General features: G+C 39.6%; 1 protein-coding gene across 6 annotated transcripts in view; it reads right to left on the bottom strand.

The window, feature by feature from the left end:
* The window catches only part of LDLRAD4 (low density lipoprotein receptor class A domain containing 4), a 467,289-nt gene that overhangs the window by 191,805 nt on the left and 261,342 nt on the right, over positions 1-14,142 (bottom strand). For all 6 annotated transcript variants that reach the window (XM_040479478.1, XM_040479483.1, XM_040479486.1 and 3 more), the window contains exon 4: positions 8,669-8,809. In XM_040479478.1, the coding sequence (XP_040335412.1) occupies positions 8,669-8,809 (141 nt within the window). The remainder of the gene's footprint in view (positions 1-8,668; positions 8,810-14,142) is intronic.

Below are 14,142 nucleotides of genomic sequence, written 5' to 3'. Positions count from 1 at the left end.
ACAGCACACACTCTGGAACACACACTCACACTTCTTTAGGGCCTGGAAGGAAGCGTTTTACATTTCTTCAGGGCTCAGCATGAACCAGCCCTTCATATAAAGCATGTGGGTATCCAGAAGCCAAAGATTGATCTCCCAAGTGTTGTTGTATTGGGAAACCTTGACCTCAGTAAAGCACATCACATTAAAAGTCTATTACTTTTATATACTTTCATATACATCATAGTAAAAGTCTATCATACTGTTGATCACAGAATAAACACTACACTAGAGCAGGCTTATACTCTGGTTAGTTTGGGTGTTTATGGTAACCCAATATATACTGTAATGACAGACAATTTGGGAGGGCAGACCTTATCTTCATCTCTTTCTGTGTATGGTCATGTGGGCTGCCAGGATTGTATAGATATTTTTAACTCTTCAGTTCCACTAGCAGGGCACTAGGCCATGCCAACAGAAATTTTTTTGCATCCTCTGGTCAGACTTGAGTTTTCAAAAATAATCACGTTCATCCATTCATTCAGCAAACACATACAGGGCCGTGAACCACATGCTATATATTCCACGTATTATATGCTATATATGCCATATTACCATATGTTATATATGTCACATACCGTATGCTATATATGCCATGTACCATACGCTATATATACCACTCACCATATGCTAAATATATGCCATGCACCATATGCTATATATGCCATGGACTCTGGTGGGCATAGGGGCTATAGCAGAAACCCGTATAGGCCCTGTTCACTGAAGGTCATGCTTATAGCATGCTGAAAAGTAGCAGAGGAAGAATAAATGGTTTTCAGTTTAATTCAATAAATACTTTTCAAGTGTCCATATATGTACAGTCTATGCTATGTTAGGAGCATCAGTGCTCCCAAAGATGTAAGCATAGCCCCTGCCTTCAAAGAGCTCAACATCTAGTGGGGATTATATTTGTACACATATAATGATCAAGCAGAACAGACAGCACCTTACGAAGGGCACAATGTGCTGTAGAGTTCCAAGTAGGAGAAATTGTCTCTGGCTTTGGGGAGGGGATTAGAAGGGGTAACCACCACCTGGATATAACTGGCAGATGGTCAAAACACTAAAAAAACCACCAAATGAGAAACTGGTCTAGGGTGGAGGGAAAAATCATTGCTTCAGCTTTGGATGCTCAGGGCTTAAGAGGCTTGGAAGAGGCCCAATAAGCAGTTGGATACATTGGTCTGGGCTGGAGATAAGAATATGGGCACGGTTTTGATGCCCATGTGCTGTCTGGTATTACCCAGACAAGGGCTAGGAATGAGAACTATAAGCCAAGGTTAGCACCTGGGGGACAGAGTTGCTGCCAAAGAGAAGGAACAGCTGGAGGTGTCCAGAGACCAGTCAGCTGCAGATCCTGTGACCCAAGGGAACGGAATTTCAGAAAGGAGATAGATGATCAGCCTTGTCAACGGCAGAGAAAAGACTAGTAAAATCAGAAATGGAAAAAAGTCCACTGGACTTGGCAATGAGTAAGTGAGCCAGCAAAAGTAGCTAGGAGAGAGTGGTGGTTAGTACAAAGGGGTTACAGAGGAAGCAGTCAGGGGCTCTCAAGCTGTTTTCCAAATGCACTTTAAGGTGAGCCAGGGAATGGATGGAGGGTAGAAGCAAGCAGCGAAGTTCTGCACAAGTGTGGAGAAAAGCAGTAGAGGGCTCCAACTAAGGAACTGCAAGGATTCTCACAGATGCTGAGGGCCCTGTCCAAGTGGAGGCCATATCCAGTCAAGGTGTGGTGCCTATTGGCAGCTGAAGCCTTCTAAGGAAGAGCTGGAGAGCAGATTACATCCCAGGGTCTACAAAGTAGATGCAACACAGAGTGGTGGGCTCAGAGGCACAGGGCTGTAGGGAGTTCAGAGGGCAAGGGAGGGAAAGGAAGGGTCAACTGGGTGAGGTGAAAGAACAGGCATGAGGAAATGAGTTCATGAGGCTCCTGGGCACTGGGGAACTGGACAGACCCTCCACTCCTGGAGTTTCACCTGTTTAAACAGGCCACTGGGATCCAGAATTCTGGATAAGACCTAGGAAGTGGATCACCCAAATACACCAGAGGGGGTTTGCCAAAAGGTGGCATATATACATTAGATGTGTTTTAATATATCAGTTCATAATGACACATAAAGAAAATCTCATTGGTCACCTCTGAAGGGTGATAGGGAACTTTCTCATTATTAATAAAACTGATCCTACATGATATCTACTTCATGGTAATCACATAGTTGATGAGAAGTTTCTCTTTATACAAGTATCCCCACTAATAAATGAAGAAAAAAGGGTAGTATTAGGTTATGACTATCTTGCAACCCCCCATGACTAACAATAATCATACAACAGAGGGACAAGACAGGGTGGGCCTCAGAATGGAAGACAATGGCACCTATGAAGCCACTTCACCTACACAACATTCAAACCTAAATCTCCCCAAACTCTAGATGTAACTATCAAATTACAGGAATTAGAAGGCACAGAGGAGCACATTTAGTGACTTCATGGGAAAGCAGTTAGCAAAATTCTGAGTATGGAAACCTTATAGAACAAACAATCCAGACCCTTCTACCAAAAAGTTACATGATGTAAGAAAGTAAAAAATTCTTCAGGGTGATATCAATCCATCTTGGAGCAATTTTTGGAGCCTCTTTGAATCCTGGTTCAAACAAACTGTAAAAGAACAAAACAAGGGTGCCTGGCTGGCTTAGTTGGTAGACCATGAGATTCTTGATCTTGGGATCATGAGTTTAAGCCCCCTGTTGGGCCTTAGAACTTAAAATAAATATTTTTTTAAAAACAGACTTTAAAACAAAACAACATACACATTTATAAGACAATTGAAGAAATATGAACTCTGACAGGATATGTGATGACAGTAGTGAGGGTTAACATTTACTGAAATAATTACAGAAAAAATTAAAGGCCTGGTCTTTGTGAAGACTGATTGTGGTAAGTTCTCCACCTGGTTATAAGCCTGGTCCCAAATATAAAATACTTGGTGTTAACTAAACTTATTGCAGTAATCATTTCACAATATACATTAAGGTCAAGTCTTATGCTATATACCTTAAACTTACACAGTGCTGTATGTCAATTATGTCTTAAAACTGAATGAATGAATGAATGAATGAACGAATGAACAAACAAACAAACAAGCAAGCATACTTGGAAAGTAGGAAGTTAACAGTCAAAGGTGAAGTACATGGTAGTACAGTTCAGTGCCTAAACATGACTTGAGCCTAGGTGCCAGTCCCTTTGGCAGGGTGGGGGGTGGGAGGCGGGGAGGGGAGAGGACTGTGAGAAGAGCGGGTTGGGAAGAAAGATACCCAGCTCAGATTTTAATATGTTGAATTTTATCTTATTTGCTTGTTATTACTCTAAATGGTCTTGAGCCAAAAAAAATTTCCTCCTTACAAAGACCTGTAGTTAAAATCCTGGCTTAATTGGGTATGCTTTATTAGCTTGAGTTCATTTGATTTTGAGATTCAGTTTTATGAGACCACCTATGGAGAAAGAAGCAACTTCCCCCTCCAGTAGGGATAGGAGCTCCTACACTCCCCACTTTCCCTGAATCAGATCCCCTCAGTTAATTGGAAATTCCACTGAAGCTGAAAGTGAAAGTTGTTCTGATTAAACTGCTGGCTTCGTTTCAAATTTGGGCTTACTCTTAAGGTCTAGTGGCATGAATTCCTTAGCAGCGATTGCTTAAGGAAGGTCTGTACTTGCCAACACTTCCAAAGCACACAGCTCTTTCCAAGGCTACTCAATTATTGCTTCTTGGAAGTCAAAGGAACTCTGCCTCTCCCCAACCAAGATGTAGCACAGTGGCTTTGAAAATGTAGTGTAACAGGAAACACTCAGCCTGGTACGGAGAGAAGAGTTCACTGAATGTCTGGGAGTTGCAATGCCAACATCACTCAGGGCAACAGGTGAGCTGTGCAGCTCCCCCCTGCACATGAACAGCAGACACATAGGCAGTCCATCTTTTAGAGATGAGCAGAAAGTATAGCATGACTTACTGGCTTTTCTCTATGGACCCAATTCACCTTTCCAACCCTGTCTCAAGCTACCCGCTCGCTACCCCTGATTCTCCCCATGTTCATGCTGTTCTTGGCTCTGACACGCTGTCCTCTCTATGCCACCCAGCATGTCTCCTCTACAAAGTCACCATGACTACCAGTCCAATAAAAATAATTCTCTCTAAACTATTGAACCACAAGATACTAGAATTGCTTAGCTCTCACTATCCTGTGTTAATATTTATTTATCTTTCAGTTCCTTGAATATCAGCACCTTGAAACAGGATCTATGTTTTCCTTCATCCCACACAATTCCTGGTACAATGCTCAAACAAGGCACTTAATAATTTTATTTGTAAATATAATAATATGTACAAAAATAATTCTTTCTATACAATAAATCATTTTATTTATATAATTTGTATTTTTAGTGCCCACGAGTACAATATATTGATGTAACAGCCAAGAGAAAAGGCATGAGAAAAACTGACAATTTAGGCTGATAGCATTTTTCCTCCTCTATAAAAAGATGCATCCAACAAAATTCTTTCTGCAAGGCCATCAACAGCAGCCCAGTCATCCCCATATGTGCAAAATCCTTTGAGGCTAACAGGAAAATAAGCTAGCCTCAGTCGATGGAGAGCCTAACCATAGTTAGCAAAGTAGACAAGGAGGTGAAACCACTCAGTTTAAGTTCCAACAACATTTTTTGACAGGAAAAACTACTTACAGCTCTTATAAGGGCCTCCATGATTATCAGTATTACCAACTCCACAAATGACAGTAACATTTTCTTACTACCCTTAATTCATGGTAAATTTTAGCAAATACCAAGTGAGAGACAGAGATTACCAAGACATCTGAGCCATGGTGCACACCCACAGCCAATAACATAGGTATAAAACTGATTCTAGCTCATCTGGAAATCCAGAAGATTCCAATTTGCTTTACCATAAGCACAATCAAATAGCAGAACACCAAATGTTTCCTACAGGTGGAAACAAAGCAAATCAAGTAAATGGATCTTGTTCTTAAACAGGAACAAGGAGGAAGCACTATGTGTTTTTCTGGAATGTGATATTTTATATGCAGGAATTCCTGTAAAACTTCAAGTTCTCAAGGTAGAGAGGAAGGGGAGCCTCAACATCAGAGTTGGTACTCGGTGAAAGGCATACTGTCCATCTGCTATAGGAAATGTATTGGGAGATCTATTAAAACCCACTTTCAAATGGAGAGCTTCTAAGCCTCGTTACACAGCTATTAACAGAAAGAAACATATCCTTTGTTTATATTCTTGCCCAATAGGGTATGGGGAAGAAAATATATTGATTCAATACTAGATCCTCTTCTAGCATCAACAAAGAGCAGGGAAACTACAACCTTTCCCAAAGACTCCTGACTACAAAGAACACACCAGCTACAACAAACTCAGAGCAAGTGTCCTGATGTGACAAGTGGGCTGAGTTCCCTCTGGTGGCTGTGAAGAACTGGGGCAAAAGAGTGCAGAAGGGCCGCTGGCCACATCAGAGTAAGTTGCTCTCAGCTGAGGAGGGGACAGAGCAGGTAGGAAACATCTAGAATTTGTGAAGATGAACTAACCTTTGGACACGTGAAAAATTTTGTAACATATGAAGAGTGAACCTGACATTAGAAACAAAGGATACAAAGCCATGGTGGTCCACCTCTCCAAGAAATGGCCACACCATGAGAGGGGATGATGCTAGTAATGATGCAATTATGTAGACTATACTTTTTGTGTGTATTATTTCACTTAAATTCTCATAGCACCCTTATATGACTGAGAACTAATTCCCGTTTCATAGATAGGGAAACTAAGGGTCAAAGTGGTTTAGTCACTTCCTTGAGCTGAAACTTGAACCCAAGTCACAGCCATGGTCTCCCTCTGTGTCCTTATGTCTCCTAGTTTTTGTCTTAATGCCCTATTTTAGCTACAAGGACACAACAAATGTTAGTTATATCTGAACATCAAGGACCAACAGCTTGTCAACAGGATCTTAAGATTCTTATTAGGACAAACTTTTGCAGCTGCCTGGGCAACTTTGAAACATTTACACCTGTAACTCCTTCACCTTGCTTTAAGCAAAATTAAAGCATTCACACTGTTAAAAAAATGCATGAAAAGAGTGCCTGGATGGCTCAGTTGATTAAGTTGATTACTCTTGGTTGGTTGCTCTTAATTTTGGCTCAGGTCATGGTCTCAAGAGTTTGTGAGTTCAAGCCCTATGTCAGATTCCACACTAACAGCATGGAGCCTGCTTGGGATTCTCTCTCTCTCCCTCCTTCTCTGCCCCTCCTCTGCTCATGCTCTCCTTCTCTAAATAAATAAATAAATAAATAAATAAATAAATAAATAAATAAATAAATAAATAAATAAATAATAAAATGGATGAATGAATGAATGAATGAAAAAGTTACCTGGAAATAGGCTTTCAAAAACAGAAAAGAGGGGTACCTGGGTGTCAGTCAATTAAGCATCTGACACTTTGGCTCAGGAGATGATCTCACAGTTTATGAGCAGAGTCCCACATCCTTGGGCTCCGTTGTGACAGCACAGAGATTGCTTGGGATTCTCACTCTCCTTCTCACTCTGCCCCTCCCCTGCTTGTGCTCTCACTCTCTCTCTCTCAAAAATAATAAACTTTAAGAAAAGTACATTTTAAAAAACAGAAAAGAATGCTAACAAGAAGGGGAGAGAGGTGGGAGGAAGGGAAGGGAAAAGAAGAAGGGAAGGGAAAAGAAAGGAAGGGAAAGGGAGGAGAAGGGGGGGAGTGGAGGGAAGAGGGTTCAATACAATAAGAGGACTGCAATTGAATTATCCTAAAGAGCAGGAGAAGCACCTTCAAGATACAGAGAAACAGTCTGTGAAGTGCCCAAGCTTAGAGGGACAAAGGTTCGGTTGGCTTGCTTTTCACACAGAACTCTCTAAACCAGTCAAAATACCACACAGTTGTAATATTCTCTCCATAGTCTATCATGTAATATGTTTGCTGTTACTCAAGTCTAGAGAAAACAAAATAAGAAATTGCCTTTACATTGTTCTTCTCCTTCTAAGACCCCCTGGCTTGAGTCTAGTTGACCTACATCAAGTGCTTAGGACTAGCAAGATTCTAAGTGCTTTCTGTGGACCATCCCGCTTAATCCTCACAATACCCATCCTCATGCCCCACTGTGCAGATAAAGTCAAAGAGCTGCCCCACTGTTAGGTGAGTGCCATGGCCAGGATCCCAACCCAAAAGTCAAACTCGGAGCAGGCAGGACAGTTCACTGTGGGGATCCCTTCCCTGTGTCCAAACAAGCTGCATTATGAAAATTACAGTACTTATGGCCACAAGGGCTACTCAATTATTGCTTCTGGTAAGTCAAAGGAACTCTGCTCTCCCCAACCAAGATGTGGCACAAGCTTTGAAAAAATCTCCACAGGAGACACAAGGACCAAATATCAGGAAAGCATTCCTCCTAACCTTAAATTGTCTTCTTAAAGTATAGAGATAGGACTCTAAGAACACTCAGTATAAGAAAATGCAAACTGACATGAAGAGAATTATTACACTACTAGACTCCCGAATTTAGCAAGCATAAATAAGAATAGGCCTTAAAACTCACTAGGCATGGCCATTTTCTGAGCTTGCCTTCAATATAAAAATACAGCAGGAATACAGAAAAACATTTCTTTTAAAAAATCTCCTCCCATTTCACATTACAGTATCAATATTTATGCAGTATGATAGCCATAATAGAAATTTTAAATCTGTAAATAAAAACAAATATAACTTCTCAAGATAATGTCAGTAAAACTGGGGAGAAGCTGAATTTCATAAAATGATCTCAGTAGGACCCCATGAAGAGGAGCAAACATCCCCCTTGGATGTGCTATTGCAAAGACATGCTCATCATCAACCCACTTCACTCAGCTCAAGAAAACACAGGAAAAGGCAAGGCAAATTTCCTAAGAGAAAAGTTCAGCAGTGTGTCAAAGCTGCCTTCTTACTCCTTCCTCTTCATAAAAACCATGAGATCAAAAAATGAATGAACTTCAAACTCTGATTTCACCTTTTCAAGTATAAGAAATGGCCAAAGCCTCAGCCTTGGGATGCAGACACGTAAACACCTCACTTAATTTGTTTTCTATCTAGTACCAAGCAGAAAAATACATGATCAGAACTTTTTTTCACATCCCATATAAATTTTTCTATTCTATTATTTTAAGTACATGGTTAATTATGAACTCTCCACATCTTTCTTTGCTTATTTTAAATTATTTTCAAATTATTATTTTAAATTACTCTAAAACTTTTTACAAAACTGGCATGAATATTAAATCAATATATTATTTCTTACAATCCTGTTAGTGTTTCTAAGGTAAGTAGCCAAAGCCTATTCTAAAACACAATGCCACTGGCCATTTCTGAAAGTAGGATGAATTTCCCAGTTTAGACACACCATCTTTCTATCCTGAAAGAAAAAAACACTCCCTTTGTGAAAATATAAAATTTCTTTTCTTAACCAAAAATCAACATCCTTTCTACTTCCCTATGACCTCACCTCCTAATTATTTCGAAAACACATCCAATTTAATGATACCAAAGTAAGTAGGAGGGACTTACAGTTGAAGATGCCGGGAGGTGGATGCTCGGTCACCAGGAGACAATTTTCTTCATCACTGTTGTCCCCACAGTCGTTCTGTTGATTACAGACCAGTGAACCAAGATACAAGCATTTACCGCTGGTGCAGGTGAATTTGCACTCTGGAAAAGCACAATATAAAGCATAAAGTAGTCAATACAAGTAGTGAATTCAATACTTGAATTTTTTTTTCCCCATTTGTGCATTTGTGCACCATGACAGTTTGGGAAATCAGTCTATCTGTAGATCCCAAGAAACTGAACTCAGAAAGGGCTATCTTGGTAAGGATCTTATGAAATACACAAGACTGTGTCCCAGGGGCACTCTGGAGCCTGCTGTACATTACTCACCCATGTCTCTAACCCACAAAATAAGTAATACAGGTGCTTTCTTTCCATGACCTGCCCAGCAAAAAAAAAAAAAAAGTCTGTGGCAGTTTCCCAAGCCTCCAAGGATGTGGGGACCCTGAGAAGAAGCAGCACAAGTCCAGAAGAACTTGGGAGCTCAGGCTTAACAAAAGGAGACTCAGATATTTTATTTCCAACTCATCACTGGATGTTGTGAAGCTCTGGGAAAAATATTTAACCTCTCTGGTATTCATTTATCTTGTGCCTCAGTAAAACCTATTTTAATAGCAAGCAAGGGGAGCACTGACTTTATAATATAAAGCATAGGAAAATAACGTGTGCTCTCTGCTAGCTAAGAAACATCAATGCCAAGGGCCATGTGAGTAACTTACAGAATATGATAGAGCCCAGCCCAAATCCCTATAGGCCACACTGAACATGGGATCCCTGAAATCTCTACAAATCAGTATGTGAAAATGGAATTTACTTTTACAAGACTTTAAAATAAATTTGCAAACTTAACACGTTACTATCAAAGTAAGCATTTAAGAATAATGGAAATTACACAATTATATATACATGAGCACATAAACATCTATGTATATCTTACATTGAATATCACCTTGCATTCTGACAGTGAGCTTTCTCCCAGGAGCACCCACAAAAGCTGGCAGAACTTGCACAGTATGTCCACATCACTGGGTACAAAAAAAAACTTCAGGAAAAGCGTCTCAGATCACTACTGATGCTGACTATCACAGCCTCTTCATTTCTCCTCAATTTTGTCTGTCTAGAATATTGCTGGCAGGTCTGGATCAATTCCTAGGTCCTTTCAACTCTAAAATTCCATTATTCAGATGAAAGACTGGGCATCAACACACCAAGGCCTCCTCCCGTTATGCTAACAATAAACGGGGCTGCAAAGAAAATAACCCTTTTACCTGTTGCAAAGAGACAGAACTTAAATCCTCAAAATATTTCTGTGGCCCAGTATGAAAAGGATATTACAATTCTCCATTTGTTCACATTTTCCTCAAAGAGTATAGAAGACACGAGCCCACCCCCTGACCTAATTTAGAACAGCATGTGAACACAGCCCAAATGCACATCTACAAGTTCATTGCCGGCCACAGGGTCTGGGTTAAAAAATTTGTGCACAGAGTGTGATCCAAGCCATGTGGTAGGAACATTGCTGATGCCAAATGCTCTTCTCATAAGGTAGAAATATTAAAATCCAGCTGTTTGAAATCACATTTATGAAGTGACTTTTTTTTACTTAATGGAAAAAAGGGATGTCAAGAAAAGAATTTATCTTACTTTCCAAAAGAAATATTACAGTTCAGATTAATACCAAACATGAAAAGGACATTAGCCAAAAACAGGCTGATGTTGTTGAAATGGTAACTGGAATAAAGGGAATACTAACCTAAACTGAATCAAACTCCATCTAAAAGATTAACCATTGCTATGGATTGAAAGGATATCAGGTTAGACTACCACATCCCAGTTTGTGTGGAACTTTAAACCAGCAGGAACATGAAACCACACCCACACTTTACTTATTTCAACTTGTTCAAGGGAGACCCAGTCCAGAGAACAAAATGTTTTCAAGGAAATGAATTATGTGATTCATGAATTTATGTAATCAATACTTTAGCCCCTTCTCTGTTATGTGCCAGGTATTGAGACGTGGAAACACAGAAATGAAAGAGCAAGCCCTCTTCAAAGGGCTCACAACATGAATTTTTTTAATCATATGAGAAGTGACCAATATATTTGCTAACTCTTTCCAATGACATATTTTCCTTCTTTATCTCCTTCATATCTAGAGTGCTGCCCAACAAGTGAATGCAACTCAATGAATCACATATTTGTTGAATAAATGAATGATCTAATCTGAGCCTCATAAAAACCCTGTGAAATAATTAAGTTAGATATTATTCCCATTTCATAGATGAGGAAATTAAGACTCAGAGATTAAGTGGTTTGTCCATAATTAAACTCCTAATAAATGGCAACATTCAGATGTGTGTCCAAATCCATTACCTCTGGTCGCAGGCTCTCTCCAGAACTGCCTCTCAGTTTCCAAGTGTGCTTTCACAAATGTGTAAGGTTCATTTGTAATGAGGATGTCCACATATGTAACAAGGTTCTCAAAACAGTTTCTTTTTTTTTTAATCTTTATTTATTTTTGAGAGAGAGAGAGACAAAGTGCGAGTGGGGGAGGAACAGAGAGAGAGGGAGACACAGAATCTGAAGGAGGCCCCAGGCTCTGAGCTGTCAGCACAGAGCCCAACACAGGGATTGAACTCACAAGCTATGAGCTCATGACCTGAGCCTAAGTCGGATGCTTAACCCACTGAGCCACACAGGAGCCCAAAACAGTTTCTTTTCTTAAGTAGGCTTAACATAACTCAGGATGCATTAATAAGGCTTTTGCTAGTAATGTGCTTAGAAAGTTCTTAGTTCTTAGTGCAAACATCAACAGCAATCCATAGAATTTCAAATTCATAAAATCTAAATCTCCTCAATGATGAGTCATTAGCTAAATATCAAACTAAAGGTCTTTCCATTACATGGCCATGTGAATCAAAACAACTGGAATGAAATTTTGAATCTATCGACTTCTTGATGGGATATAGAAAATCACTATAATGCTATTAAGTGTTAAAGATTAATGCTAAAGCTGGAATGAAATTGCAGAGTAAAACATCTGTCTAAGGTAACACAACTGGTGACAACAGAGGCAGGCTTTCAACTTGATCCTGACTCACCCTGCAAGGCCATCTCCACCACACTTTGCTATCCAAAATCCCAGTGTTCAGTGGTCCTCTAATAGCCAGCTTATTGTGGTATGTGAAACAAACTAAGAACCCTAGATGAGAGACTCTAACCTCAGCTGTGTACTGGAATCACCGGGGCATCTTTCAACATTTCTGATGCCTGAGTCCCAGTCTAACTGCTTTCAATGGCCCAAGGTACAGCCTGGGCAGTGGTTGTTTCTAGAGATCCTTAAAATGATTCGGATGCACAGCCAGGATGAAGAACCACTGCCTAGTGAGAATTAGGTAACTTACTTATATTAAGCCCTAATAAGCCCCCCTTTTTTAGCTAATAATATTTTATTGGAATGTTTAGTTGGTATTTGCTAATTTACTAAAAAGTATCTCTTAAAAGAGGCAGGTATTTTGATGACTCCAGGACATAAGGCCCAGTTGCTACAACTCTGTACTGCCAATAGGGTATTTCAGAAGCTTTGTGACCACAGTTGTGACCCCAAACTCCATTTTGACCCACTAACGACAGAAAATGTCCTCAATGAAGTAAAACTCAAGTGAGAGAAAGAAGATAGAAGAATAAAAAAATGTTTTCTTACTATATTTCATCCATTCTTTATGGAACTTGAGTATTTCTGCCAAGCCAGAAGTTGAAGGATATCAAAGATTGTTTAAACACTGGAAATATTTTGGCTACCAAATTTGTGGTGATTTCAGACGTGTAATACTGAAAGAACAACTAACTACATAACTTAGTTTTTCCTTTGGGACCTATAGATATGATTTAAAAATCTGTAATACTTCAATAATTTCTCTTCTTTAAAGGTGGGACTTTTGGGGGCGCCTGGGTGGCTCAGTTGGTTGAGCGTCCGACTTCAGCTCAGGTCATGATCTCACAGTCTGTGGGTTCGAGCCCTGCGTCCGGCTCTGTGCTGACAGCTCAGAGCCTGGAGCCTGTTTCAGATTCTGTGTCTCCCTCTTTCTCTGACCCTCCCCTGTTCATGCTCTCTCTCTGTCTCAAAAATAAATAAATGTTAAAAAAAAAATAAAAAAAAAATAAAGTTGGGACTTTTTAAATTTTTTTAACATTTATTTATTTTTGAGAGACAGAGACAGAGCGTGAGCAGGGAAGGAGCAGAGAGAGAGAGGGAGACACAGATTTGAAGCAGGCTCCAAGCTCTGAGCCGTCAGCACAAAGCCCAATGCGGGGCTCGAACTCACGTACCGTGAGATCATGACCTGAGCTGAAGTCAGACACTCAACCGACTGAATCACCCAAGCACCCCTAAAGATGGGACTTTTTAAATGAAGAAAATGGCATCCCTTTCTGCCATAACTCTCTATTTCTTATGAAAAAAACAAAAAAACAAAAAAACTCCAGAATCAGCAACAGATTTTAGATAATCACTTTATATACTCTTAGTAATAGAGAATTTCATCCAGATTTAGGGTCTTCTTTAGTTTTTCTACGTTCCTACATAAAGCTTCTGATGAGCTTCTGTGACTTTGAATTGTCATAGATTCATAAAATTCTAATGTTAAGAGCGCCCTAGAGACACAGTGGTCCAACCTCTCATGTCACAGATGAGGAAATAGTCTAGAGAGAATTCCTGACTTACCCAAAGTCAAAAAATGAATTCCCTGTAATGGAACATAAAACCCAAAATTTCTATCAAATTGAAGGAAAAACTTTTTTGTCCTAAATGTCATTCCAATTATGTATAAATTAATATCAGCCAGTTGGAGTATACTATGTTAGAGAGGAAAACAGAAAAGAATTATCCTGTGAATTCCAAACTTATACACACACAAAAAAAACACTGTATTAAAAAAATGGAGGGGGGGGTGCCTGGCTGGTTCAGTTGGTACAGCATGTGCCTCTTAATCTTGGGGTCATGAGTTTGAGCCCCACATTGGGCCTGGAGCCTCCTCCCAGTAGCTTAACAATTTTATATTCTACACCTAAACTTGAACAGGATTCAAAGATAAATGCTCAATCTTTACTTCCTAGAGAACAAACTTGCATCTCAGAGACCAAAGTTAATAGACTTGGTAGAGTTAACATTCTACTAGTTAAGACAATAAAAAGTACTTGAAAGTTGCTAAGAGGGTAGATCTTAAATGTTCTCACCACAACAAAGGAAATAGTAATTAGGTGACCTAACCTAGGTGTTAGCTCATGCTATAGCAGTCATCATTTTGCAATATAGAAGTGTATCAAATCAACATGCTGTATCCTAGACTTATGTGATGTTATATGTCAATTATATTATCAATAAATCTGGGGGACAGGGAACAAAACATTGGTTTCAATTTTTCCTACACTCTTTG

This window comes from Herpailurus yagouaroundi, unplaced genomic scaffold (genome assembly GCF_014898765.1).
Source record: "Herpailurus yagouaroundi ecotype Mexico unplaced genomic scaffold, PumYag 142, whole genome shotgun sequence".
In the NCBI taxonomy this organism is placed as follows: domain Eukaryota; kingdom Metazoa; phylum Chordata; class Mammalia; order Carnivora; family Felidae; genus Herpailurus; species Herpailurus yagouaroundi.
The sequence above is the reverse complement of the archived record's forward strand: the minus strand, read 5'-3'. Positions and strand labels throughout refer to the sequence as shown.